The sequence below is a fragment of the Diadema antillarum genome, unplaced genomic scaffold (assembly GCF_040938485.1).
Source record: "Diadema antillarum isolate AM-2024a unplaced genomic scaffold, OU_Dant_1.0 scf00000077, whole genome shotgun sequence".
NCBI lineage: Eukaryota > Metazoa > Echinodermata > Echinoidea > Diadematoida > Diadematidae > Diadema > Diadema antillarum.
In genome coordinates this window covers 133,585-157,971 of record NW_027270966.1, presented here as the reverse complement: position 1 = coordinate 157,971, position 24,387 = coordinate 133,585, and the positions used below count along the sequence as shown (strand labels likewise).

General features: G+C 37.3%; 1 protein-coding gene across 1 annotated transcript in view; it reads left to right on the top strand.

The window, feature by feature from the left end:
- Nucleotides 1-16,504, top strand: part of LOC139717576 (E3 ubiquitin-protein ligase MYLIP-like) — a 28,357-nt gene extending 11,853 nt beyond the window's left edge. The window contains exons 2-9 of the mRNA XM_071629083.1: nucleotides 811-1,001; nucleotides 3,207-3,368; nucleotides 7,667-7,888; nucleotides 9,313-9,496; nucleotides 10,967-11,152; nucleotides 11,987-12,199; nucleotides 14,954-15,070; nucleotides 16,053-16,504. Coding sequence (XP_071485184.1) covers nucleotides 811-1,001; nucleotides 3,207-3,368; nucleotides 7,667-7,888; nucleotides 9,313-9,496; nucleotides 10,967-11,152; nucleotides 11,987-12,199; nucleotides 14,954-15,070; nucleotides 16,053-16,193 — 1,416 coding nt within the window. The 3' untranslated portion in view covers nucleotides 16,194-16,504. The remainder of the gene's footprint in view (nucleotides 1-810; nucleotides 1,002-3,206; nucleotides 3,369-7,666; nucleotides 7,889-9,312; nucleotides 9,497-10,966; nucleotides 11,153-11,986; nucleotides 12,200-14,953; nucleotides 15,071-16,052) is intronic.
- The last annotated feature ends 7,883 nt before the right edge of the window (nucleotides 16,505-24,387 follow it).

Genomic DNA, 24,387 nt, shown 5'->3' with positions numbered 1-24,387 from the left:
ACTACCTGCAGCCATGTGTGTGTGTGTGTGTGTGTGTGTGTGTGTGTGTGTGTGTATGTGTATGGGGACTTATTTTCTACTTAAATATTTTCATCCACAACAAGATGAACATGATTGTAGTGAACACAAAAGTTCTCATGAGCGGTATTATTGCAGGATGATCATTTTCTCTGCCACCCGAGGGGCTGCAATAAAATGCAAACATGCACACATAATGCTCCTATTGTACTCGCATACATTGTATGAGGAGGGATTGTTCCTGAATATTCAACTTTTCACTGCTTGGCTGTACTTGTATTGAGATCGTGCATTGACCCTGTGATATTGGTTTTGTATTGACCAGAGTTTTCCAGTATCAGACTATAGATTACAGGTTTTTTTCTGAGAATTCTCAGAATTATAGGTGGAAATTGGAATTCCTAATTTTCTAGACAGACCGTTGGAAATAAGTTACAATATCACATTAGGTCAAAACAGTGTTCTGGTTCTTTTTCATTCTATACAAATATGAAAAGCTGCAGTTCCTGACTGAAATTGTGAGAAATGTTTAAATCAAAATCATTATATAGGGACATTGTAGCTTGGCAAAGTGGGGATGGATAAGCATCTCTTCAGAAGCCAACATTGTGCCACATAAAGCCCAATGTGCACTGCCGGTGTTTTAACTTCACCACTTTCCCTATCATAGATAGGTTACTTGTAAGAGAGACTTGAGAACAGTGTAGGTATGTGTAACTACAGTTGTATGTAGAAAAGTCACTTCAGTGCAATAGACCTTATATTTATTTTTTGTTTTATTTTGTTCTCAAGGTATGTGAAGACCTTGGCCTCCTGGAAAAGAGCTACTTTGGGCTCCGCTATCGCTCCAAGCGTGGGGAGTTGCTCTGGTTAAATTTGAGGAATCCTCTCGGAGTTCAACTGCGAGGGCGCTCTCCTCATCGTCTCAGCCTCCAGGTCAAGTTCTTTGTTTCTCCTCAAGAGCTACAACAACCAATCACAAGGTAAATTTGTTTTTATTATGCCTTGGCTAATTGACCTAGATTCGCCTTGAATTGTATCAGAGTTTAGGGGTCACTTGATCCCTTTATAATCTTACATTGTAGTTTTTTACAACAGCCATCTTGTGGGACTGTCATGTTACAATGTACGTGTACATGTGTCTTCATTATTACCTCCGCCAGGGAAGGATGTTATATTTTTGTTGGTGTTGCTTTGTGTGTAAGATAACTCAAAAAGATGTGAACAGATACAGGAAAAGTTAATTTTGACACGACTAACAGATTATTTAATTTTGGTGGTGATCTGGCAATTTGTATGAATTTTTGAAGGATCTTTTGTATTTTGGCAAATTGGGTTTAATGAATATGGGAGTTCAAGCTGGGTGTATTTGAGGTTTGCATACGTGTACTATACTAAAGCGTGTGCTCTGCTCGAGGTTGTTAGTTTGTTTGTTTGTGTTCAAAATAACTCTATAAGTTGTGAACAGATTTCAATGAAACACATAGGAAAAGTTGATAGTGATGCAAAGACAAATGATTATGAATTACATTATATGTACAGTGACATTAGAAGACAGGCAGTAATAATAATATAGGAAATAGACAAACCAGTGTCACAAATCCCATATATTTGAGGCTTCCTTCAAATATGCTTCTTTAAAATCAGTTTGCTTAACAAAAGTTACAAAAATGACACAGCTACGTAGATGTACCCTGTAAAAGAAAATGTTTTGGTACCGTGTATTTTCAATATTTTCCTCACTTTGCTCTGATATTCCTCAAGTGTTACGAAGGTCACTGCTCTAATTCCAAGTAACTTGCTCACAGGGTTGGGTAGTCCTTTCGTGTCTGCACTAATACTTAATCCGTGCTTTAGATTTATGCTAATCTACATCCCTGTGCCGTTTTTGTCACCTTTGCGAGCAAACTGACTTCAAAGAAGCATATTTTGAGGAAGCCACATTATGGCAGAGGCTTACTCCCAGATTAGAGGAGGATTAAAGGGAAGTTGCCCACAGTTCAGGTAGAAACCTTTTCTTCAAAATTCCTGTCCTTGTGTGCAATTTACAATTCCAGGCTTTATTCCGGTATTTTACTTTTCCATGCCTGATTTCCACTTAAATGACTTGGCTAGCCATGGGTGACGTTTGGCACAAGCACAAATACAGTACATATGTACATGTAGAATGCTTGCTTTTGTGTTATTATTTGAGATAAAGGCAAACCAATGATTACTAATCTTCTTGATCCTTCATTGATAGTGAATTAGAGGATTATGAAGATTTAGCCTTTTAATGTTAAAAACTGCTTTTACAAAACATGATGTATAGCAAGTTATTGTGTGTGTGTAGGCCTTTGCGTCTGTGTGTGTTTGGTATTTCTGTATTTTGTTTGATATCAGATAATACCTTACAGATAAATACAGATAGTCCAGATTCTCTGAGCAAGTATTTAAATGAAAATATAACACTGTTGCAAATTGTAACCAATTTAAAAGTGAACTTTGAGTTTAAAATTGATAAAATCTATTTGATTGGCAAATTAGAGACTGTGATTCAGTCTTCTCCAAATATTCTGTGAGGGGAACAAAGACAAGTCTGGGCAATGTCAAATGAATTAAATTGTTCAAAACAACAACTACAACTCCAGCAACCCCCCCCCCCCCCCCCCCAAAAAAAAAAAAAAAAAAAAAATGCAGAAAGACAAAACTGATGTATTCTTATGTGGTAATCTCATGGAAGAGCAAGCAAGAACATTTCTGGTAGCATTATTGGAAACTTTTCTGCCCAGGCATCACCTCGTGTTATACATGTAGTTGTAACATGCTGGTGTACTAAAGTATATTAAGTGACATACACACCATGATTACTCACTGCTGCAGCAAAGCAAAGTAGATCTGGCCAGCGCTGGCTTTCATATTGCACCAAGCAGAGGGCCTCAGCTGATTTGGATTCATTTTCTTTACCATTACTATCCTAGGAACTAAAACTTGCTATTTTTCTTTGAAGACTTTTAAAGTATAGTATACTTTTGTATTGCATGACTGTATTATAGTTATGTTACAGTAAAAAGTGCCTGTTGGTAGGAAGGTTACTTTTTCTTTATATCAATGGAGAAATTGAATCGTTTGGAATGATAAGATTTGTTTCTCGCTTGAATCTTATGAACCTCAATGAACTCTGTTCTGATTCTTTTTCTTTTTGACAGACACATCTACTACCTCACTCTCAAGAACCGACTTCTCTTGGGTCACTATGCTGTGAGCCAAGAAGAAAAGATCAAGCTCTTTGGATTGATCGCTCAGGCAGAACTAGGAGATGCAGACCAGGCTCTTCCAACCCAGTACCATACCATTCTTCCAGACCTCAAGTGAGACATTTATTAAGCTGCGGATACTCCACCCGAAATAAAGAGAAGTCTAGAGTGAATACATGTGCAAATGTACACACACACACACACACAAACACACACACACACACACACACATACGTGCATCGTACTGTAGCGCACATGCATAGATACGAATCTGAACTTTGTCGCCCTTTACTATTCATGAGTGAGGGCATTGAACAGACTCAATGGCTTGAATTTACAAAAGTTGTATAGAATCAGAAAATGCAAAAAGAATAGCAGGAACATGAAATGCAAGTTTTCTGAAGTTTGGGGAAGTTTGGTTTTCAAATTCCATGTGCCACTCTATCAAGATGGGAACATTGCGTTAATTTGTGATGGAAGTAGTAGTTAAACAAGACAGAAGATATGGAAGGAATTCTTATTACGAAGATTTTGTTTTCTCGGAAAATAATGTGAAATCTTTACCCAGCTCCTCCAAAAAGTGTTCAAATGAAATTTGCCTTCCTGTACCTCAGCAACAAGTTGAGAGAATCTATACTTTCTTTCAGGGCTGAAGATCTGTGAATCTCCTTAAATATTTCCTTTTATCATTCAACAATGTGACATTGGCTGCCTGAAAAGGCATTTCATCCATTCATGCTGTCAAATGCTGATAAGTGTTTGAAACCTTGTTGTGTCTTGACAAATGCATTTTACCCAAAAAACAAAGTAAGATAATTTAAAGAATATAATTTTGTAGTCCATCATTTTAAGGCTACATCTGTGTAGATAATCACTTCATTTGGTTTTCCTGTTTTTATCATATTCATGTTGAAAATTTTTTGAATTCATTACCTCCGCCAAGGGAGGAGGTTATATTTTCATCAGCACTTGTTTGTTGGTTGATTGGGTGGTTATAAGTCCCTCGACTTCGTCTTGGGACTTATAACCTCCCTCAATAGCATTTCAAACCCTTCGGGAGGAACATTCGGTATGTTCCCTCCCCCACCAGTCATCATCTATATATTAAATGTACAATAGGTGGATGGAAATCACTGATCTCTATGGAAGAACAAGATCAGTGGTGGAAATGAGCTGCTTGGCAGAGGTCTGCACTCTCAGAGTGCTTCTCCCAGTTATTCATAGACAGTCTCCTAGATCACAAGATCAGACTCTGTGAATGCATGTTACCTTTTATTACAAAACTAGTAAAAAGCTTATCGTTCAGATGTTTGCCTGTTGGTCAGATTTTAAATCTTACAGGAGATTTTCAGCTTTAGAATCATTTTAACTCATCAAAACTGCATGTTCCTACCCCCACTGAAATTAAGTGGCAGAAAATTCATTGTATGGAGGCAACTTCTGAGATGAAGGACTTTGAAAAGTGGGGTTTGTTGCTAAGTGTGCTGACTCGCTCCTTATTGTGCAAAAGGACAAAAGAGGGATTTAGACTCTATCATGCTTGGAGGGATGGAGGAATTATCAGATTATCCTGAAACTTGGTGCAGGCACATCCTACCTATGGATATATCAGAGTATCAATAGTAGTGCAGACTTGTAGGTTTTTATGTACCCTGTCAGGCTCCTGTTGAGTGGACAACGGAGAAACCAAAGTCTTGAGAACCCAAAAGGGGGGGGGGGGAAAGAAAGATAGCAAGAAATGCATGACTTACTTGTCTTTACCCCAGTTTTCAGATGTAACTGAAAAAGCAACTTTCAGAAAATACCAAAAATAAGCAAAATAAAGTTAAAAATAAATCCGAAATACTTTCAGGCCTTCTGGAGAATCAATGCAAATTTCTGTCCTTTTTTTTTTCATACGTGCTTTGTGATACATTGTCACAAGTCTGTATATCTTCACAGTGCATTTTAGATCCAAGTTTTACTGAGAGATCTTGTAATGTTGTGGAGAGCCCTTTTAATGGTATTGAAATGTTTTTGTGTTGTTTTTTACTTCACAGAATTGCAAAATAAAACCTATTTGTAACTGAGTTCATTGTGATAAAATGTCATGGTATTTTTATTGTTAAGTGTTTTCATACATATGTCCAGGCCTTTCAGATGATGAGAACACATTGTCAGGACAATAATATTTAACTTAATGGTAAAAAGCATATAAACATTAACTATTTAAAGAAAGAACACTAGATATCTATTTGAATCATTGTAAGTCTGTATTGTTTTTAATTTAGAATGCTGACCCACATTCAAAATTGAAAGTGTGCTTCAAAGAGGTTCCAGCTGAAACCTCTGTTGTTGTTTATCAATTATACAGCACTTATTATCATATTACGGTGTTTCATACAACTATGCACATAGATTGGCGGATTAAAATTAACCCGACATTGTAAAGAATTGCCCTGTAGATACTGTTTGCCATTTTTGCCAGTATTTTCTCAATTCACAGGCACTTGTTCAAAGCTGAATCATAAACAATAAATAAAGTCCTAACATTATTTCTAATTTCTTTATGGATGCAACAAGCATACAGTATGTATTGACATATTCTGATTAATTTCTGTTGAGAAAAAAAAAAAAGCCACACCTCTACAACATGCATGTGTATATCAATACTCCAAAGTGACAATAGAATCACCCTATGTGATTCAAGTTTGCCCATCCACTGTAAAAGAGATCTTCCCTGGTGTGAAATGGGCCAGCAGGTGGTCGAGAGATCAATCATGATTTGTCAGAGGTGTGAAAGCCTGACGGTGTCAGCGACACGCATTAACTTATTTTTAGCTCAACCTACTATACCATGCACACACACTTTATGTGACTGTCCTGAGCAGAAAGGGATCTTCATACTGGCCTCATAATTCCAGTTTTATAATCTTAGGTTCATCTCCATGTAGTAAAATGAAGATACAGTGATCTATTTGACCTGCAGCTCTTTCTGTGGCATATACAATGTAGATGTAAATATTTGTTAGGGTTTTAAAGGAAGCTGTATGGTCAAGGCTAGAAAAGTTCATGCATAACTTGATATGCTATGATTAATGCCTCTGCATTGGGGGGGGGGGGGGGGGGGGGGCAGTGGCATGTTTTCAGGTTGTGTGTGTGTTTGTTTTTTTGGTCAATCTGTACCTGTGACAGCACAATTTACAGAAAACATCAGTAATTGACATTTTATCTAGGTTTTTCTAAAAGGTATGTATGCACTGATTAGAGTTTGGGCAAAATCCATTAAGATGGGCACCTTTGAATGTTTCTACAGATAAATTGCGCTACATAAATGCTGTTTCATCATCATCATCATCATCATCATCATCGTCATCATCATCAAGGACAGAGATTGCTGAATTGTGTATCAATAATGTAGCTTTTCAAGCAGAGACAACTCAGTTGGCTGTTTGTTACAGTTGATATTGCTCTTTATTTTTTTTTTTGGGGGGGGGGGGGGAGGGGGAGAGGGGAAGGGGGAGGGGAGGTTGGTTTGTGTGGTGGGTGCATGATGAATGATTAGTAGTGTACTTCACAGTGTGTGAAAGGTTGACATGATGGTTAGGAATATTGTGGGAGACCACCTACTCCTATCCTGTTCTATGTTTGTTGGCTTACACTAATTGTATGACAATGATCATATGCACTGAAAAGAATGGCTTACAAGGTGGGCAGTTATTTTGTGTGTTTTAATTTATCACAAAACTACAGTGATCTATGAGTGACCATCACAGCCATCAGTCAATTAACTTTTTTCCCCTCAAAAATGTCGACTCAGAATGAGCAGTTAGGTATACAGAAGGTATAGTGCTGAATAATTGAGTCAGTAGTAATAATGATAATATTAAAGTACTTAGTCTTTCTCACAGCACATTTTGAATAAACTGAGCAATGCACTTTACATCCAAAGTCATCCCATTGACAAAGTAAAAAAGAATATAAGAACTTTTTCGAATTCTTGTTAAATATTAAAACCAAGTGTGATGAGTGCAGAGTTCCTTTGGCAAAGTATTCCGTGCCTTTAGCCCACAAAATGAGAAATTACAGGTATGCTCACCAGCCTTAGTGTTTGCACATAATGAATATTATGTGTGATGAAATTATGCAAAAAAAAATTAAGTTTGGAAATTTGGAAAATGATGTAATTAATAAAGAAAATTATAAAATAATTGATTTTGAAAATGTGAAAATAATGAATGTAATGAATGAAGATTATGAAATGATGAATTTTGAAAACTTGAAAACAGTGAATAATGAAAATTATGAAAATAATAAATATTGAGAAATTATGAGAATAATCAATGTTCCAATCACCCATTCCTTGATTACAATTGTCAATAAAGTTTTTATAGTAAATTGTACATCAGTGATCCCAATCGATCTTTTCTTAGTGAGGAGACACTCAGCCATGTCCTAACAGTCCACCGGGAGATCTCCTCAGAGACGATGACACCAACCTTCTCCGAGATTCAGTTCATCGGAGCGGTCAGCAAGCTGCCCGGGTACGGAGTGGAGTATTTCCAAGCCGAGACAAAGGAGCGAGAACCAGTAGTGATTGGAGTGTGTAATACTGGCCTGCAGATTCTATCACAGAACAGAGAACTAAAACTCAGGTATGTATTGTCTGGTTAAAGGGAAGGTAAACCCAAAGAGCAATGTGGATTGAGTGAAAGCAGCAACATTAGTAGAACACATCAGTGAAAGTTTGAGGAAAATCGGACAATCGATGCAAAAGTTATGAATTTTTTAAGTTTTGGTGTTGGAACCGCTGGATGAGGAGACTACTAGAGGATATGACGTATGAGTGGACAACAATACAAAGAAAATATAAAGGAAATTCAACAAAAATTCACTTTTCTAGAATTATGAAAGAGCAATGGACCAACCGCTTTCAGAAAGCAGGGGGAATAATTGCTACCCTTAACATATGTCAATATCAAGTTGATGGAATTTGTAATTTTCATGGAAAATGGATTTTTGTAGAATTTTCTTTATATTTTCTTGGTATTGTTGTCCACTCATACGTCATAACCTCTAGTAGTCTCCTCATCCAGCGGTTCCAACACCAAAACTTTAAAAATTCATAACTTTTGCATCGATTGTCCGATTTTCTTCAAACTTTCACTGATGTGTTCTACTAATGTTGCTGCTTTCACTCAATCCACATTGCTCTTGGGGTTTATCTTCCCTTTAAATGAACAAGAAAACAAATGGAAAACATCAAACAAGACTCAAGAACAATGCTCCAGAGGACCAAGATACAGCTCTGATTCATAATAGGAAATAGATTAACCTTTGTTTTGTCTAGCATGTTGATTTAAGTATATAAGAATTGTGTGTTTATTTTGACCCAGACCATTTGCTCTTGTGCCAGCTTGATCCATAGCTATCCTTTCAGGAAAGGGACATCCATTTTGCAGACAGGGTGTACATGTTGGCACCAGCAATTCATCTTTTTGACTAGATAAATAGAGTTTAGTAATGTAGTCTTTTTTGAAGCTCTTGAGGTGTAGAAAAATTGGGCATGAACTCATCCATAGATTTTGATTTAAGATGACAAAATGTGAGGAGAGATTAACATTCCATGTACATGGCATGGAAAGTCTGATATTCCTGTCGGGTCTTGCAACTTGTATGTCATATTATACGAAATGAAAAATTAGTTCATTACTGTATGGTGACCTGAATGAACAAATTGTTGTCATGTAGGCATGGATATTTCACATTTTTGGTGTGTTTGATCAAGACACTTATCGCAATCAAAATATAGCATTTTACAGATCATCAGGCTGTAGGTGTAATTAAAGTTGTATACATTTTTTGTATTAACACAGCAGCTTACAATAATTGTAAAGTCACAAGGTAAATTATTGAAAGAAAATTCAAAGTATTAACCTAGAAAGAAAATTCAAAGTTTTAACCGTACATGTTAGATGAACTAACATGTGGTAATTTGTCTATTAAAAATCAATTTCATGTTAATTAAAGTAAATCTATTTCCATGTTTTACCCAAGTGATATTGTTATTTCCCTGCAGCATCAAATATGAGGACATAAGCAAAGTCTCCTATCATCAGAACCACTTCTCAGTCCATTACTACCGAGCATCGGAAGGCACCGGGATTGAAGACGTCATTACAGCGCTCAAGTTTCGGCAGTCATCACGGAAAATTGCGCAGGCTCTCTTCCGGTCCTTCACAGAATCACACACATTCTTTAGGGTATGAATTTTTACAGACACTGAGAGAGAGATGTAGAGAGTATTTCTATAATGAAAAATGTGCTACATTTGCTAAACTTGTAGAATTATTGAGAAAGCATTGTGTATCTTGAAGTTGCAAACTTGTAGTATGGATTTTAAACTATGTGTACTTACAAAAGTTGTTCATCTGTTATTGTTGTTTTTGTTTTGTTTTTCTGTATTATGTTGAAATTGTTTCTATTTTTCCTTGCCCTAGCCTGCACACTAGTTGTACATATACTTAAAGATAATATAAAGTTTTGGTACCTCAAAAGTTTCCCTGAGTTTCCTTATCTTAGTTTGTGTTTCAGGTTAAAGTACCTTTCATATAACTAACACTGTGAGACTTACTCGCCCCAAAGTGCTCTCATGTCTCAGTAATCATGCAATAATGGTTTCGTAGCAGAGCAGAGCGGGCTCTGAAAAATTCGAGCGAGCCGTTAGTTTGACTCGACGCGGTACCGTGAGAATCAATATACATGTATTGTACGAAACCATTATTGCATGATTACTAAGACATGAGAGCACTTTGGGGCGAGTAAGTCTCACAGTGTCAGTTATATGAAAGGTACTTTAACCTGAAACACAAACTAAGACAAGGAAACTCAGGGAGACTTTTGAGGTACCAAAACTTTATGTTATCTTTAATATGTGTAGACCTGTGATAACAGTGCTATCATCGTGGTATAATTAAAATGTGAACTTTTGTGTCAGTAATTTCTGTGTCGCTTTGCGTTCTGCCTTTACTGTGCAAGTCCCATATGTTTAATATCATTTCTCTCAGTCCTCTATAATTATATTTCACTCTACCCAAATTGCCCAGATGTAGCTCTGTCTCTTCCCCTTCCCGTCCCATTTTACTTTCTTATCAATTATTGTTTGATATACACATGGTAGACTGTCCCTCCTCAGTGTTTCCCAGCCATTTGTACTTCAAAAATAGATCATATAAAATCCTTTTAACCTTGGCCACCTGTGCTTAGGGCTGAAGAGAGCAGGTGCAACTGGTTTTTGCCCATTGTTTTGTCTCCTTAACCGAGTGGCAGTTATCCATCTTATGTAAATTCTTGACACTTTGTTGTTGTTCTTGTTCTTGTTGAAAGCCGATTTGAAGGTTGAAACCAACATCAGCTGGAATCATTCTCATAGGCAGAAGATACAAAGTGCTTAAATGTTGCAGATGGCTGTAAGGGGTGATACCGGTATGTTGGTGAGGGGTACATTCTTGAGAGTATTGGGGATTCTCTCCTTAAAATAAAATGCTAGATGCAAGTCTATCGATACCTGGCAGGAATCATCTTTTTTGGTCCAGGACACAAGTTAGATGTAACTTGTGATTTAATCTCACTGTAAATGTGACGCATTTGATGAGGAGGTGACTAAAGCAGTCTATCACAACACAGAATTTAATCACTTGCCATGCTCTTCTTGGTTCACTCATGTTACGCAGTGTGAAAGTGTGGAGCGTGTGGTAAGGCAGCAGCATTCCCACACAGGATTCGGTTCCTTTCTCGTCCTGGTGCGGCCAGACACCAACCGTGGCAAGGTGTACCGCTTTGACGTGGGCCACACCCGACGACAGGCCTATGACAGTGCGTGGAGGAAACTGCATCCTGGACACAGTCCTGTACAAGATGTATGTAACTTAAATCTCTGCCTTGTTTGTTTGTTTGCTTTGTTTTGTTTTGTTTCATTTTGTTTTGTTTTGATTTGTTTTGTTTTGTGTTTGTTTTTAGTTTTGTTTCTTTTGGTCAGATATTTGCTTGCTTGTTTCTGTCAGCTTAGTTTATGCCACCTTTTCAGGCACTCATCATATGTACAGGTACGTGTACATATATCTATCCCAAACAAAGGAAAATGCCTTTTTTCGTTGACTCTAGTATCATTGTTTGTACATCACTTAAGCATTCCCAATCCCAATCAGCAGAGCATTATACATAATTATATCTTTGCCCAACCCCACCCAAAAAAATTTCAAAACAAAACAAGACATAAAAGGCCAAAGTCCTGCATACTGTATGTCTGCATAGGTTTGCAGGCAAAGTATTTTGTTTCAAGCTGAGGATATTTTGCCTGTCAGTATCTTTTGAATCCTGTGACTTCTTTTGAACAATTTCCATACGCACAATTCCTTATCCTTTTTTGTAGTTGTTTTGTGGAGAAGCAGAGATAGGGATGTCTAAACCAGACAGCTGTAACACTACCACAGGAGTATGCTGACATCCCTGAGAGCACAATGTATACATTCAAGTCAAGCACCACTGATAATGCTCTAGATAATAAGACGCTTTACACAGAGAACATAAAAATTGGCAGTCATTCATCAATATAAGCACTATAAAGCCTATATTGCAGGTTATGGATGGAATTTATGTGTCATTATAGGTAATTGCAACATCAGCTAGATTCAGAGTTGATATTTAGGTCTGTTTATAGTAATGTTTCTGCTATTATTTGTTTGAAATATCAGCAACGATGGTCATTGGATCTGGAGGCCTACAGCAGGCAGCATGCCTGGCCAGAGATGAACACGCTGCGGAGCACTCACTCCCAAGAGATCCTGTTGTTCCGGCAACGGTCGACGGGCCACCAGCCTCAGAGCCCCGTCCAGAAACCAACTAGTGCCACGCTAGAAGACACCTCCAGCCCAGACTCCAGTCCAGAGGGCACCCTTCCTCACAGGGTAAGAGTCCAGGTAGCATGCTGTAGAGTGACCAAGTCTCCCTGATTCTGCAAGGAGGTTTCCAGAAAACTTCACTATCTACGTTTCATGTCTGGATAAGGCAATCTTGATTTGGGAATTATATTGGCTCATTGAGATGTATCATGCAAGTCAATTTCTGATCACTCCTTGGATCTCCCTAATTTTGATGGGCTACCATTGACAGCCCTGCACTTGATAGCACACACGTTTGCAGCATGGTAAATGTGTAGTGTCAAGAACATAGACGGGAAAATAGAAGAATACACACCTGTGGTACCCACCGGAATATATTTTACGGAGTAAATTGGCTATTCTAACACCACAGTGTGGAAAATACTGAGTATGTTGAATGTGGTCATTCAGATTTTCACTTTTTTGAAGCATTTAGCATTTTCAAACATATTTGTTTTTGTTTTGTTTTGATTTTTCATAGCACCGTATTTACACAATAGAAGAGGCTTTGGTAACATGTAGCTCTGATTTTTCCACAAAGGTAACAATGCCGTAAAGAAGCACAAGTGTTGTGTGTAGATATCTTTAAAAGTAGGTAAAGAAAAACATGTTATAATTGTTTATGGGGCCAAAGAGGAGGTACCAGCGACGGTGAATGCTTTTATGGGGCATAACAGGGAGAGCTGCGTCTTGATTTAGTTTATGTTGATGCAAAAGTGAGCACGAAACTCACCAAGGTTCGTGATAAAATTAGAAACTCTAACACAGTGATGAACAGAAGCAAGAAGTACATGGAACATACACTCAGACCTTGTCATTTGTCTTACTGATTTTTTTTCGGTGTTTTTTTGTTTGTTTGTTAGTTTGTTTTTTGTTTTTTTGGCATTGTATGTTATCTGTTGTCGTTCATCGAAGTACCTTTATATTGTTATTATCTTTTTTAAAAAGACCATTAGGGCAATTCCGCGGTTAGTAACGTTACATTTGAACAAATTTAGATATTTGTTTTTACTACTAAATTACCATTTATTCATTTCAAGCCAAAATTATGTCAAAAACATGTTCATCATTCCCAGGTTTATGATACAGAAAAGAATGAATACAATCCAAGAAATAATAGCATTGCTATGGCAACTTAAAGGGCTGGTTAGTAACGTTACGAAAAAAGGACATGACAAAAAAATCAATGTCTTGTAACAAAAAGTGTGCAAAAATTCAAGTTACTTCAAACAAAGTGTTGCATTAATTTTAATTATTGCATCATGACAAATGTTCACACAATGTTTTTTAGCAGTTCGACCAATAATTTCTTAGCTAGACCCCCAAAAGCATGGTTAGTAACGTTACGGTTAGTAACGTTACATTTGTCCAGAGTAATTCCGCAGGTCATTTCACCCTTTTGTAATTGACAAAATGTCACATGACTTCTGGAGTATTTAAATGTATTTATCTTTTACCCTTTAGCAAAACTTTGAGGAAAAAGTTTCAAAGGAACCCACTGTAATTTGCATTTAAGTGAATTTCAGCATCCCCAGTCCCACATGTACATTTTAAATGATGGTTTTAGATCTCGCGAAATCAATCAATACAAAAGATAAAATCTACTGAATTTGAAAGACCTTAATGATTGGTGAACATCCATGGCATTAGTTGATACCTAGATTAAAGAGTAAGATAAAGAGGCACATTTCTTTTATCCATGTCATGTCCACCTAACTGCGGAATTGCCCATTATCGTATTCTAATCAAACCTAGCAGAAATCGTCGAAAGTCAAAGTTACTCGAATAGCGTAAGTGGCCACTATAAGGGGGTCCAGGGTCAGGACCATATAGATTATGTTGTCTTTGACCCAGAAGCATTACGGCCAAGTTATGCTGTACGTGTATTTAGATGTTTTTAGAGGTGAAAAATATTCCTGTACCTTTAACTTCTCAATGACAGTGGCAGTGGTCGGGCCCATAAAGGGGTAACAAGTTTGGGTGAGGTCCAAATACTATAATTAACATTTTATCATCTCTTCTCTTCACTTTGTGAGTGGGTGATGAGATCGTCACACATGTAGCAGGAATCACACTTGCATGTATTTTGGTTCTACCTTGTCCCACATTATGGCAATACTTGGTATTCCATATAATGGCACATAACCCCCCCCCCCCTTGATTACACCATGTCATGCCATTTTTGTTGTGTTTCATTTGTAAATACTTTGTTGAATCCCTCTACCTCATATAAATGTGTCATTTCCTCCGTTATTATGCCATGTTGAGACTGAAGTTCAGCGATATGATTACAGTCTCATTCTTGCTAGGATAACACAGTATGTATAGAATGTTTTCTCCTATAGTAATGAACTGTAATTTCTTTGTTTATTTGATTTGACCCTTATGATATAGGTCAACTTGAACATGCCTTGGAGAATACCCTCTATAACATACCTTTAACTGGGGAACTGCTTTAAGTCTGAATCTAAGTCCACATGGGAACAAAACCCTGCAGGCTTGTGGAACTTAAGTCTGCTGTACATGCCATAATAGTGAGTCTAAATGTTTGCGAATCGGGACTTCCCGATGATTTCGCGAGTGGTTAAATTTGTGATTGTGGAGTCCTGTACTGAACGCATACGTCACATTCGTATCAGCATCAGAGTCAATATTTTCATGTGTCTTTAATTTCGCGAATAGCACCTTACTCGCGAAATTCGCGAAAATAAAAACCTGCCGCAATATTCGGCGTAAACAGTATATGTTAGGATAACCCTCCCTCTGTCCTTTCCCTAGCAGGCAAGCAGACATGGTGAGGCAGGGAGTGGGAGCCTTAATGGTAAGGGCACCGACGTGGAGGTGGTGCACAAACTCCAGAGCCAGCTGTCCAGTCTCCAGGACTCCAGATTGTGCCAGGTAGGCCACCTGTTCCTTCTTGGCTTCATGCCAGGGTTAATGGAAGGGGGAAATGATAGATTTTAAGGAAAGGGGCTTTTAAGCCCCTTTCCTTGAAATCCAGAAATGATAATTATTGATGAACAGGTTTGAACCCCATATACTGTAAAAGTAGATATTTTCGCGTGAGTAATTTTTCACGCTCCGTAGAGTAAGATCAATTTCGCGTGTTTTTAATTCTGCGGTATCAAGACTTCACATACTGATACATATGACAAGCAAAAATATTTGCGTGCTTTTATTTTAATGCTAGTTTCTGGTTATGCGAAATGCATGAAAGTTTCCACATTGCAAAAATTTCCACTTTTACAGTAATGCAAAAAGGGAGGACATTTAATGATATGATATATATAATGTTATAGATTAAAAAGATGTAGTAACTTTGTTGTTTTGCTAGTTCAGTGAGACACAAGACTAATTACTTTACTCTTGAATTTGAGCATCAAATAAAATCCAAGTGTATTTTCTCAAAATGGTTGATGTCAAGTAAAAAGAGGAAAACACGCATGAGGTGTTCCCTTGCTTTGGGTTGCTGCTCAAAAAATTTGAAGATGCTTTTACACAAAATGCTGTGTGGTAGTTTGATTAAATTGTCATTCTGTATGAGTACATGTAATATGTTATTGCAAAACCTTGTATTAAAAAACTAAGATGCTATAAAAGAAATAAAAATGTGAAAAGAGGAATAAAAAACTTTCAAACAACACATAAGAAACAATTTATTGTACATTTTCTTCTTGTCTCAAAGTTCAAAATATTATTTTTTGTGCATGCTATATGTTTGTCAGCCTCATTGTGTATCTTGTTATGGTGTTCAACTTGTTATAGCAATTCTGTAATACCTGCTTCATGCGCTTGATCTGGTTTGTATATTTGTTCAATATTCAAAATCATAGCTTGCTTTTCCATTCTTTTACCATTTCCTGCCTGCCTCTTTTACCAGGTTTGTCTAGACAAGGAAATGACAACCGTTTTCTGTCCCTGCGGTCACATGTTCTGCTGTGAATCGTGCTCCAAGGAGTGCAGCCGCTGCCCCGTGTGCCGAGCGGAGGTCATCTACGTCCAAAGAGTGTTCTTTTCGTGAAAGCCTATAAAAAAAGCCAAATTTGTTGCCTTAAATGTGCTCTTGCAAATGCCTGACAGTTCTCTGAAGGAAGGCAGTTGTCTCGAAGACACTTGCCTGTGATCACGCATGGATGTGGTTCGTATGAATGATGCAGATGTTGCTGCTAAAAGTGAGCGTATGTGAAGATTATTGCAGACCAGTTTGTCATGGATGTTACACCCACTTTTGTGCACATGTGGGATAATGCTGTCATAAACTGCTCTTTACACAAGTCTTAACTAGCGATAATTGCGCCAAATGCACAACATCCTGTATCAAAGGTTATGCAATAAGCTTGTGTAGGAAAGATATATAAACTGATAACATGTAGATATACTTCATGTCATGTTATTTCTTTTTTTAATGAAGAGATTATAAATATCAAGCACTTTTTTTTGGAGGCATTGGGTTTAGCCTTTTCCCTTGTTTAGTGTTATGCAACAATTTTATTTTCCGTTTTTTAATCTGTCTGATGCATGTGCACATTATGTTATCATCATTACATACACTGCACTGGTGAAAGCTAGGGATTTGTAATATCATTGAGTATAGTTACTCTTTGTGATAATATTTTGATATACACTGCACAAGATTCCATGAAAATATTAGATATACAGTGCTGCATAATGGTATGTCTTATGTATGTGTATACCCATTTAGGTACTTCACATGTACGTATGGAAGAACTTGAATGATCTTTTATGTACATTTATATACATGTAAATTGAAAACACAATCACTGCCTCTTATGTTATGTTAGATTCTTTTAAGTGCATTTCCTGTTGTTACTCAAAAATATTGCAAGTATCAGCTTCCCTCAACTCCCCACCCCCCCCCCCAAAAAAAAAAGATAATAATTTTATTATAAGTTCAAAGATATGAATTTACTGTATTCAGTTCCTTTTGCTACAGAGATATGCATGACTCATTTCCTGCACCGTGTTACACATTGCTTGCATAACAAACACTTTTTTGTTGTTGTTGTTGTTGATGTGGAGATACATTTTGTTAAATTATATGTCCGTGTACACAAGATACTTTGTCCATGTAGCTGTTAGATACATGGTAGATTCCTCTTAAATTGCTTGTTGTAATAGATGAGATTTCATTTCCACATTTGCCATCAGGGATTATATGCAACAAGGTTTAATGTGTCCATGAAATTGAACTCATCTTTGAGAATTTGACTGTTTTTGTGTTCCTGTTGCATTTGTGAAAAGCAGTCGGTGTTGTGCACACCAGCAAGATTTATAGGATTAAGCCATTGATGGCAAGCTTGCTTTTAAAAATTGATGTACCAATCTGGCCCACATCTTATGATATGTAGTCCTGAAGATACATGTGGAGTGTCTGTTTGTTTGTGTTTTTATTTATGCACTTCATTCACTTTTGCTCTGTATGTCAGAATTATGACAAATTAAACTGGATATGATTTCAGAACTCCAGCGATATTTTGCCAACTCTAATTCCCCCTAGTATTTCAGGGGTAGTGTGACACTTTACAAATGATTTTAGTAGGAAAAGCATAAAAGTTTTATGTTGACATTGTCAAATCTAATGTAACACAGATTGATAGTGATGATGATGATGATGATGATGAAGAATGTTACGATATTTGTAGAAATAACTCAGCAACAATGTCAATGATTCATACACGTAGCATGTCAGACAATCTGGTGAGATCCCTCTTGTCTTTAAAGTCTAAGCAGTATTCTAAGCTGTATTGCCAATGTACAGCAAACTCAAATCCTGCATATGAGGGTTCATGTTTCGAATTGTTTGGACAAATATCTTTTTGTGTAGTGTGACCTTGCTGCCTGAAAACTGTCAATGCCTGTCTACGTTCTTCAAGTGTTGTTGAAAGCAACCCAAAAATGTTTCATATTCTTCTTTTCAATGAAGTAAGTTGGCTATATGTGACAAATGACATTTCCAGCAATTGGGATTAAAAAAAAAAAAAAGTCTGAAATGTGTTTAAGATATGATTGTGGATTAAAATATGTGGTGTCAATATGACAATGCTGTTAAAATACTCCAGAAATGATGCTATGCTGTATTCTGTATCATACACCTGTTCAATTTTATCTTCATTGATTTACATTAAATTTATATACATCAGTCATTTTTGCACAGTTACATGTTTAACATGTTCATGAGTAGATCTGAAATGTATATCTAAATTTTGCATGAAAATGTGTCATTTATTATGTATAATTCTGTCAAAACCGTGGATCTGCAAGGCAATGATTAATGCATGGAAAAATGTATAAATATTGCTGATAGAGATATGACCATTATTCACTTGGTTGTTGCCAGGGGGACACAAAGTGAGAAATGCTAAAATCAGTTGACCTTTCTTGCTGGAAGCGCATAAGCAGTCAGTAAAAGGCTACTACAATTGTAGATGTGCAACATACATCATTAACAGTACCACAAGTAGGGCCTAGAGTTTCCAGTGGTTTCCTCATCACCTGGAGCACTGGGGGAGTGATACTGGACGTCTTATAAACAACATTACGATTCAGGTTTTATTCAAACTTACCTACTTCTTTTAAGCTAGTAATTGGGTGGTGTGCACATTCATGATGAATCACTGTCTTCCAAGTAGCTACTCTGATAAGAGTTTTTGGTGAAAACATGAGATCATGTTATTATGAATAATTAGTAGACAATAAATCAGAATTTCTTTTGATTTTTTTTTTCAAGAAAGGAATCAGGAGCAAGTCATTGAACATTACAGAGAAGTAGAATTTGCAACTTTGTGTATTAAAGTAAAAGTTAGTCCTGGTATGCATCAATGTCTTGAAATGTCATATACAATGTACGATTCTATCACCGAAAGGCTTGATAGAGTAACTGAATGTAGATATCCTCTTTTTTATGCCTCCGCCAACGAAGTGGCCGGAGGCATTATGTTTTCGGGTCGTCCGTCCGTCCGTCCGTACGTACGTACGTCCGTCCCGTTTCGTTTTTGTCGATATCTCAAGAACCGTGTGGTGGTTTTACATCAAACTTGGTATGAGGGTATATCCTGGGGGGATAATACTTTGTTTGGATTTTAGGGTCACGGGGTCAAAGGTCAAAGGTCACAGGTTATTTTGTGAAAAAAAAGGTTGAAAATGTTTTTCTCCATATCTCGCAAATGGTTCAAGGTATCTTCATGGAACTTAGTATATATGCTTGTTCCAATGAGCAGTGATTATCTAGGGAAGTTGGGGGTCATGGTTCGAAGGTCAGGGGTCAAAGGTCAAGGTCAACTCCTCAAAATATCACTACTTTCCTTATATTTATGCAATGCCGGAAGGTTTTTTTTTTTAAACTTCATGTATACATGTATTACCCAATATATATTCTGTGGGAAGTTTCTTGCCAAAAGGTCAAAGGTCAAAAGGTCAAGTGAAAGTGCTGAATTGCACTTTTTCCTCCATATCTCAAAAGTAACTCAAGGTATCATTATGAAACTTACATATTTATGCATGTTCAACCTAACAGTGATTCTCTTTGGAACTGTGAGGTCAAAGGTCAAAGGTCTAAGGCCAGGTTTAGATAATGCTATATTCCCATTTGATACTGAAATTATACGTTTTCTCAATACCTTGAAAATTACTCAATGCATAAACTTATAAAAGGGTCAAAAGTCAAGTAAAAATCATCAGTTCCCCAAATACCTCCACTCTGACATTTTAATCATTCATCCAATTGCACCTAGTTCTAGGAAAGTGAATATTCAACACATTTGTGTCAAACCTGTCATTTTAATATTTTGCCAATTGTGTGAAACTGTCATCACACATTGTCAAGACATTGTACTATAGACCTATTAGGAGAACCATGCATTATGGCGGAGGCATATCAGTCGCCGTAGCGATATATCTAGTTTCGATTTAAATTGTAGGATTATTTGCTGTTCAGTGATTTGTAATTTATTATACCTCTCAATATTGAAGAAATCTATCCCCCAAAAGGAAAACTGGCAACTAGTTGACCAGTTTTAGGAGATTAGTCTGAAAGAAAAGATGCAGCAAAATGTTCAGGAAATCAGGTGTTGAAGAAACACAGGTCAACTCATAACACTTTTAATAGTAATGTTGTGTAACACCCAAAAAGTTTGTTATTTTAGAATATCTGTAGACTGAGATTTGAACTGGTTGTAGGTTAACTATCCAGCTGTGCAGCTAAAGCCGAATTTCTTGTTTCCCGCCAACTCGCCTTTAATAGTCGGTAGTGTTCTTGACCAGTGTAATGTGGGGGCAGGTTCCACATTCTGTCTGCTGTCTTTAGGATAATGCTTCAGAAGTAGCCTGGACCATTCATAGCCCTCCCATTGCCCTCCCATTGCCAACCCATGCAGACCGATTGTTGCCTGCATTTCATTTTTATTGCAAAACTGTAAGTGTCGTCATGCATGTACATGTAGGTGATGGTGTATTTCTGCATATAGTACCTTGCATTTTGTAATTTGTAGATACCTTGATACACCCTACAGTGTGTGATATTTGTTCACACATGCGCCTGTTGTTTGCACCCCACCCCTAAAGTCTTCCCCTTTTATCTCTTTACTGTCATTCCATGCAAACATCATTGCCTTTGACACCTCTATGTGCATTTGCTTTGAAAGTGTGTGTCAAATTTGCTGCAGGCAGATTTGTCACATCCAAGGTCATAGTATTGATGAGCACTACGTCGTGCCATTTCAGGACCTTCAATTATATACAGTGCTATTTCCTGTTTTTTTTTCACTGTGTGGAGGCCAGCCGGGCTTCCGGCATAATCCTAATCAGCATTGGCACTAGTCGTGTGAGGACAATCATTGAAACAAGTCAAATTATTTTGTCCCAGATTGAATGGATGAAAATAATCTGTGTTATTCCTATGAAGCACTGTCACCTCCATCATAGCAACTGAAGAAGAAATAGTTATACTGGTATACATGTGTAATTTCAACCATGTGAGCTTTACAGTTTGATAGTGAGACGTGTTCTACAACTCCCCAGTTGTTAGTGTGTCAAACTTTGTCTTGCCAATGAAATTATGTGACCAGGGTCCATGTAACCTCACAATCTATGCCAAATGTAGACTGTACAATCGATGTTAAATCATTCTTCATCATCTTCAACCTCTCTTCTGTATTGGAATTTTTCACTATGGACAATTTGTTGGTTACCCCCCCCCCCCCCCCACACACACACACACACACATGCCACCACCACCAACACATAGAATGTATAATACATGTACATGACATTTGTGTGTGTGCACTTCAGTGTAGTTTTCACTGATATGCAGAACTATTTGTAAAATTATGATTTTATGTTTGGATCATTTAGGGGCTATGGCCTGATATGGTTGATTCTACAATGATAGTTATATAAACACACATCTCCCAAATTGTAAGTGATATGTGAGCCCTCGCATTAAAAAAAAAGAAAAAGAAAAAAGAAAAGTTGAAAAAGTTTCCACTTTTACAGTGATATGAAAGCATAAATGATAATAATGTAGTTATTTGATGCCAACCCGGTTTAGACTTCATGTCCTTTTTCTGGAAAATACATAGTTGGGTTCTAGACATAAACACCATCATTGCCAACCGAAAGCTGTCCTATCCTTATTTGCCATAATATTTTCTTTTGGGAGAAAAACATGTTATAACATTCCTGCACTCCTGAGAAAATATTGGAACACCATGCTGTAATATTATTACTCTCTCTCTAATGCTGGATTGTAGATTTAAAAGCTGTGCATATGTTTTATCTCTGATTTCTCTCTATTTCTGTTGGAGGATGGCGAGGACAAAATGTATGATCTTTTCATTTTTCTTGGTTGCATTCAGGTTCGTCACTTTTCATTAGCACATCGTTTTCAAAACTTTAAACTGAAAATCTGAGATATGAAATTTAGGTTTTGACTTTAATGTTGATTCTTGAAAAAAATGAGGAAATACACTCTACCTATTAAACATGAATTTGTCACAGTGATCGATGGTTGCATTAATTATGCCCATGTATCACATCTTAAATATATGGCAAGTTTATGAAAGTGAAGTATATTTCACTATGTGTATGTGTGTTGGTTTTCATGATGCCTACAATTATATCTGAAGGTCTAATTGTATTCTTGTCATTCAGAATTAATTTAGTGTTTGTGCACTATACATTATGGCCATGAGTAAGTACACCGTGCGGTGCTCAGACGCTTAGTGGGAACTTGACTCTGACTTGCCACAGTAAGCTGCTAAAATTGAGAAATGTCATGTGATATACCTTTTCACTAGATCCAGAATACCAGCTTGCTCTTCTGCTACCAAACAAACCATGAGATCAATTAAGAGACATAGGAGTTACAGCGATTATTGCGAACAAACTGTGCTCATGGTCATCAGTCAAGTTTGATTTCCACAGAAAATCTTGCAACCAATAGAATAAGACCATCATGAACAAAAGAGTGATTCAATTTAATGTGCACTATGCCACCACCATTCAACTTTATCCATGGTTTTTGCTGGGAGACCTGCCACTTGTTATGACAGATTGTTTGGAGAACATACATAAAAATGGTATCATTTCACGTGACTGTGGCACCTTGTTTACTTTGATGTCCATGATGGTGCAACAGGGACCCCCTAGTGGACCAATAATTGGAATGTACAACGTATGGTCAAAATGTCATACAAAGCATTTATTGACATACAGTGAACCTAAAGTCGACCTCACACAAGTTGAAGAATTTACTAAATCGAAGGCAAAATTCTACCCAGGGTGGATATAACTCTATTGTTGAAGTCAAAATTCATGTGAAGTCAAAAGACTTTTCTGGTTCCTTTGATTTTTACCAAGACAGGGTTAACTGTATGTCATTGAAAAGTCGTGCTAATACATAAAGCAAAAAGATGTATTCAAGCTACTGTATGTCAGAGTGGACATAGCATGTGATTGTACTTCGTGTTCTTTGAAATGAATGTAAAATTGACATATTTTCATGTGTAAAAGTCATGAGTACAGCAATAATATTGGCGGCAAATTTTAATGCTGAAGTGAGAACACCAATTCCATGGATATCAGTGCTATAAGTACAGGTAATGTCATGCAGTGTGATATTATGGGGACTTGGACTTCTTACACCCAGTTTCACCCAGTTATACCCCGTTCCACATCAATTTTTTTTTTTCTCATCAGTTACTCATCGGGCATGTCGGGCGTGATCAGACGAGGCAAGATTGTCTGATGAGGATCATGTGAGATATGTCTGACACTGACCTGATGGTCGACCAACATAAGTCAGATTCATCAGACTGCGATCTAATGCACTTCTGTGGGTGGCTGGAAGCAACAAACTTTGCTTTTGACAAGCGACCACTTACAAAAAAATCTCTGTGGAATGGGAGTGTTACTGCCAATTTACAGACTGATAATTGGTTTATTTTTTCCAAGAGATGGTATCAGGTAAATACATGTGCTTGGGATGTTTCCTGTCATTGCAAAGAAAAAAAAAAATGGGTTCCATTCCTGACAGGGAGAACAGATGTGTGTTATTGTTTTACCTTATCTACAGAGTATATATTTTTGTTCATATCTATCATTGTTATATCTATATATACAGTTATTACGTGTAATATATGAAATATTTCTCATGCTTTGTTGATACAGCTAATTGGGAGAGTAGATGCCACCACAGTTGTTCACTTCACATGTGCATAAAAGATTGTCATATTCTTGGAAGTGCTTTTTCTCAGTTGTCAGTTTGTTTGTGTTTGTGTCGATTGTTTTCTCTTGTATGCTTCCTGTAAATATGGATTGTTTTCACCCGTATACTTCCTGCGAAGTTATGTGGAAGCATTCTGATGTTTTAGGGAAGTGATAGTTACAATAGCGGGGTTCACACGTACAAAATAGCGGGATGACGATCGCGCTCCATATCTCGAAATTTTTTGCAACCGTTCACACGCTACAAATTAGCGGGATAGTGATCGCGCTCGGAATCTCGAGTTTTTTGCAACCGTCCACACATACAGAATTATCCCGCTAATTGCCGATCGAGGTAACAGCAAAGCCTGCAAACTGGGTCACGCAGCGCCCTTCTCTATCACTGCCTGCGCGCGCTTCTCTTTGCCCATTGTTTTTTGCGCGTCGGTGGTGTGGTTCACGCGCTGTTGTTGTGGTGCGCCAAAGAGGTTAAG